This window comes from Haliotis rubra, unplaced genomic scaffold (genome assembly GCF_003918875.1).
Source record: "Haliotis rubra isolate DU_JTF1 unplaced genomic scaffold, ASM391887v1 Scf1006, whole genome shotgun sequence".
Lineage (NCBI taxonomy): Eukaryota > Metazoa > Mollusca > Gastropoda > Lepetellida > Haliotidae > Haliotis > Haliotis rubra.
The window spans coordinates 336,238-342,339 of NW_025764900.1; the positions used below are offsets into that span (position 1 = coordinate 336,238).

Genomic DNA, 6,102 nt, shown 5'->3' on the forward strand with positions numbered 1-6,102 from the left:
GTATTGAGCAATAATAGACTTTCACATCATTAAAAGCATGTACCCGCAATATAGTCGTGCAAAATGTGCTGCATTGATGGAGAAAAATGTAAACATTAGGGATCAAGTCAGCTTTGGACAGTGAGGCAGTGTTCAGTAATGCGTATGACCACCATGAACACAAATGCATGCTTCTGCACGTCTTTACATTGACCAAATGAGCCTTTAAAGTTGCTGTTGTGGAATGTTCTGCCATTTGCTCTGTAACGCCTGCTCAAGGTCTGGAGGTGAACATGGAGACCGTCAACAAGACTTCCAATAATGTCCCAAGCATGTTCAATGGGATGAAGTTCAAGTGACCTTGCAGGCCAGTCCATATGTGTGATGTTGATCTAAGCAACATCGTTAACAACACTTTCTCGGGCATTATCATCCATAAAAATGAAGTTAGGACCCGCTAGTTGTGTAAAACTAAGTTATGTGGATGTTAGTCGCAAAAGGGTAAATTTTCATGTTAACTGCAAAAGCTATTAGTTAAACAAACTAAGGGAAAGGTTCCCATAGTTTGTAACTAAAGTCTACTCTCCCATAGTCATGTGTACGCTCTCATAGTAAGCCGAGCTGTCTCTGTTCCATAGTATGCAACGTTCTCATGTTACCAAAACTGATCGCAGAAATACAGCAGATGGAGACAGCATGACGTCATTAAGTAACCAGCTTTTGGTTGGTTGAAAATGGGATCTAACCGTTTTCAACAATTCCTCATTCAGTTGGTTGTTAAACGCAAACATTATGACAGTGGTTTGGAAAAATAACACATATCAATAAGAACACAAATAACATTATATTTTAATTCAAAATTTAAGAGACAGAGTCACACCATCTTTCAAAACTAGTTGAAGATCTCGCGGGGAAGAAGTTCCATCTTGGACTACAGTGGCATGTTCAGTGGCGGGTTCAGTGGCGGATGGAGGGGCGGAGACCGAGAACGTGGGCGACGATGTCGTGGATGTGGCTGTAGCTGCAGCTGTGACAGATGGGCGTTTCCTCTGTATTATGTCATCAACCCGGGCCTCCATCTCAGATGATGTTCTCTGCGTTAGGAAAACGTGAACATTATTCACAGAAGCATATCATGATCTTATATTAAGGACCTTCTGGTAAATATAATATAGGCAAAGCCTACTATCTGAAATTTAGGCGACAGTTTGAATAAAATAATCTTAGGCAGACGAATTGCTGTTTACAAATCGATATGCACAAGGACGTGGCCCAAAAAGTTGAAATGTGGAACATTTGTGCCGACAAATTATATTTAAAGTAGTTACATTATATTTCGCCCAAAAAACTATTGATGTAAAACGTCTTTTGGGGGCGAGTTTATGATAAAGAATAACTGTATACACACCTTGTAACTCCTAATGGCTACAGATTTATGCCCCGTCCTCTCTGCAATAAGCTGTTCGTCTACACCGGCGTCGTAGAGACGTGTAGCTGTTGTTGCTCTCAGAGAGTGGTTGGAGTAGAATCCTGCAAACCCAGCAAGTTTGCATATTCGCCCGACTGTTCCTCTCAAAGGATGTTTACCAATAGGACAGTCAGCAAACCACGTGTTATCTTTCACAAACCTGAGTGGTCGGAGATAGAAAGCAGAACACTTGCCATCTTTAGGCCTAAAAGAGAAATAAGAATTGTAATATAGATATCATCTTGCCCATTCAATGACAATTTACAATAATGCCACTACATTGTAACAGTAATTCCAATATTATAAACCAAGACAAAAATAGAATTAATTATTTCTGACAGTCGCACATGTCATGCCTTCTTGTGTATACCAAATATCAGTGAGAGTGAGATTGGGTTTAACGTACGTTGATAACCAGTCAGGTCTAAGCAGCGAGCGAGACCAAAATCAAGTATTTTTAAACAACATTATCAAATCAAACTAAAATATTCACATGTAATATTATGATAGTAATACTATTTATTACTCACCGAAGTGACATGTACTTTTGGTAGAGACGAATTAGGCATCTCTCAGGTCGCTCTCTGTTGACGGATATGCTTATTGATTTCTTTTCCATGCGCCTGTGTTTTATTCCTCCTCTGTTTGTTTTGGAAACATCCTCTGTGTACCTAAGAGTTTTACACCCATCTTCGGTATCGGTCAGGTAGAACTGTGAATTCGGTCCCACCCTTAGATTTCTGTGTTCATCCCCAGCTCTTAATGCACAGTTCAAACCAATCAGATACACTAGAGTGTCTAGGAGTTTTTGAGGGGTGTCCTCACCTAAAATTCCCTTTTTCCACAACACATCCTCCTGTTCAACACTTATCACAGCAGCCTGTCTCTTATCAATCCCAATTCCCTGTCGCGCTAGAGATTTCATTTTGGCGTCCAAAACAGTTCTAAGTCCGGAGAATAAGGGAGATTCGTAAAAGTTTATTTGAATTCCATTCCGACGAATAAAGTATTGAAGTGAGGCAATAACCTCATACAGTGTATTGCCCCGATATTCTTGACCCTTCCGATTCCTGACCTCCGTCAAAAAATACATTAATGTTTTGTTCAATTCACCTTCATTCACTGCTAATTCCAAAATGTTTGAATTTAAGTCAAAACCACTAGGACCTTCTCTTGCTTTCCTCTCGTCTACCCATGCCTGATAGAGTCTGACAGCCCACATACTTTTGTTTTCAGTATTTGTAGAATAACATGAATTACATAACTTACTGAAGTCAGAATCTGTCAACGGTTTGGCAAAACGGGATCTATTTTCAGCAGTAACTATTTCCGGAACCAATGGCTGCAGTTGCTTCTGTAGAAGGGGCCCAGATGGTTTACGTTTGTTAGACAATTCATTATTATATAAGTTTTCTTCAATAGCCTGACTTGCTTCAAACAAATAATCATCTGAACCAGAGGAAATGTCAACATTTAAATCAAAACGTGGGGTGTCTTTTGGTTCTGAAATAGTGGTATTAAGTAAATCTTCAAAGTCAGAATTGATTACAACTTCTGAATTTTGAGAAAAAATGTTTTGCGTAATAAAAATGTCCATATCTGAATCAGAGGTTTCCATTATGAACCCAACAAACCAACAGTTCAAGCAAAAATGAATGATGCACGTGCCGTTATCAATTTTCATGCGATTAACACTCCCGTAGTTTTGTTCGTGTTAAGCTGCGTTCAGGCGAGGTGTACACACGTTTCCAGACCATGGCAAGCATTTGATAGTAACATAGACATTAGATGCGCACGAACAAGTAGTCGAACTTTGTTTTAAGTAGGAGAAAGTCCTCAAACTCGCGATTAGTTTCGCACGTGAAGCAGGTTCTCGGCCTACGGCCTCGAACCTGCTTTAGAAATGATGTATTTTTGTTGTAAAAGTACCAATATCTGAATATACACCCGTCTAGTCTATATCATGTAAACTAAGACCCACATGACGTCTTGCACTTGGACCAATTGATAAATCAATCACCATATTTCTATGTAGCTTGGAGAGGATTTCACCCACGTTTTGCAGAATAAAATGAATTACATTTTAAATGCACGAAATTTAGCATAATAAATCTAAAAGTCTCTTAGTTGAAACTACACCAGAAATAGTGACATATTACTAATTCTAACCACACAAATATCTGCATCAAATGTGAAATAGCTTCTACAGGCAAACGCTCCCCTCCCCAAAAAAAAATAAATAAATAAATACATATAATCTATATTGAAACTGACTGACTGACTGAGTTTGGTTTTACGCCCCTTTTAGCAATATTCCAGCAACATCACGGCGGGGGACACCAGAAATGGGCTTCACACATTGTGTCCATGTGGGGATTCGAACCCGGGCCTTCGGCGTGCCGAGCCAACGCTTTAACCACTAGGCTACCCCACCGCCCCTATATTGAAACTAAAACTTTACCGAAACCTGTCGGCATTCATCACAAAACAATGAGAGTACATGACTGGTCATCACGTCACTGAACTGAAAGTGATATTTTTCATAAGTTTATGTATCTGCACATCTGTGTACAAGCTTGTCACTCTAGATATAACCATATTACATCCGCTTCAAAAACGATATTTGACAAATGAAATGACCATAAAACAGAAACAGCTGATGATAGTTATCCGAATGTAGTCACAATTGCTGACCACTATCCACTGATAACCAAAGGAAACAGTCACTACTGCTTACATGAGCGTTGGTTGTGTCCAACAAGTTGGCACTTGCCACATTTCTTATCACACACCCTTCTTTTTGACCTTGTCAGGTATTCAAGTCTGTTTTGTTGAAGCATTATCTGTTTAAAAGCTTCTCTACCCCTGTGTGAGGTAGAACGAAAGTACCACTTGGTAGCATAGTCATTCAGTTTCTCAAAACCTTGCTGAGAGAAAGTGATAAGATTACCATGGAGTTTGATCATTTCAGGAACATGAAAAGCTAAGATATGCATGTACGGGTAACATCCTTACTTTGATACACATACGAAAACGTTCTGACCCAGTTCCTGCATTTGTCACCTAATACTTGATATTCACTTGCGTGAAATGATTCTTTTGAGAGAAGCTGAGATATTTGTGACAACTCGGACCACAAAAAAGTAATATCATATATCTTAGGGTGATCCGGTATGAATTCCGACTCCTTAAGACTTTCAGAAATCTTTCTATGCTCTGGTCCAGTAAAGTCCCTGAAAGTAAACCTTTCAGTTTCTTTATCATTTCTGAAACGAAATTCAATCCCTAAAGTTTGTACAAAATTCCAAACTTGAATGTTGCACCTTTGAATGTTGTCCCTCGTTCTAAGCTCAGTGATGAGATGTTTCACCAGCTGGTCAGATACTCGAAGATATAAATGTAGCAAATCTGGTACTACTCTGGTTAAGGCAATAAAACTGAATAGAGGTGGATGAAGACAGTTGAAATTCTTATTTTTTTTGTTAGACATTGTTGAAATTTCCTCTACTGTCCTGGCGCCTTTCTGAACATCAACATGTGACCACTCTCTACTCATATCATGTCTGTCAAAGTTAGGACATTTGCACCAAACACAGCTGTAAGTGCAGGAACATGAAGCAAGACCACACACCATGTTTAGAAACTTTAAGTCTCCACCTAGGAAATATGTAACATGAACCAGGGTACCTCCAATGTTCAAAGTGTTTAGTGCCTTTGCTTCTGTGACTATATCTTCTAGGGCTTTTCTGATATTATCATAAGTTTCATTACCTGTAAACATGGCTAACAAATAGTTTCCTCTGACTGAAGTACATAGGTCTTCATCCAATATAGTAAAACCAACATTTATTACCTTTTTTCTCCTGCCTAGTTCAGTGCCATCACCCGTGAGTTTAACATTGACAGATTGTTTCGAAAGTATAGCCTGACCCTTCCCCGATGCAACAATGTTAGATACACAGTTAGTAAGTCGATCTCGCAGAGATTGCTGAACACCAACAGTATCATTTGGTGTGTCCCTGATCTTTACATCAACATTGATTTCCTTAGCTCTTTTGACAACTGAATGTAACCGTGGCATGTCTGGTACAACCATTGATAATTCATGATAAGCTTTGTTCGATATTCTCTTCTTTAACGTCTGAAACTGAATTCTTATCCTGAGATACACGTAACCGTTTGCCATCTTCCTGTCTAACGTCTACAGAGACTGCTTCCATGTTGTACCTCCCAACAAATGCCAAAGACTTCCTACAGTCACCCAGTAACATCTTTTTTCTTTTATGTATCTGAGATCTAGACAAACATGTATTAGATTCTAAAACCCTCAAAGGTCTGACTGATTTACTGTTTTGATTTTGCAATAACATACAATATAATTTTTGAATCTTTTTCGCTAACACATTTTTTGAGTCTGGGTTTCTTTGCCTGGTGAACAACTGAACGGTATCTTTTGAACATAATCGTCCTCAATTTTCTTTCCTGTAACAACTGGCTTCTGCATAGCCGGACGATATGCCTCAGAGACATCAACTGTCAAAATATACTTTTCAACTTTCAAGTCTTCAAATAATTGCCTATACTGCATGCCCCTTTCTTTTGGTTTTATCATGCTTTGAAATGGGTTTTCAAATAACTTATAAATTTGGGTCAAC

At 38.9% G+C, this 6,102-nt stretch overlaps 1 protein-coding gene across 1 annotated transcript; it reads right to left on the reverse strand.

The window, feature by feature from the left end:
- Window positions 1-810: 810 nt before the first annotated feature.
- LOC124267875 lies at window positions 811-2,372 on the reverse strand. Its single transcript, XM_046702866.1, has 3 exons — window positions 2,119-2,372; window positions 1,388-1,652; window positions 811-1,073 (listed from the first exon to the last, which is right to left on the reverse strand). The coding sequence occupies exons 1-3, from the start codon at window positions 2,370-2,372 to the stop codon at window positions 834-836; spliced, it is 759 nt and encodes a 252-aa protein (XP_046558822.1). The 3' UTR covers window positions 811-833.
- Window positions 2,373-6,102: the final 3,730 nt, after the last annotated feature.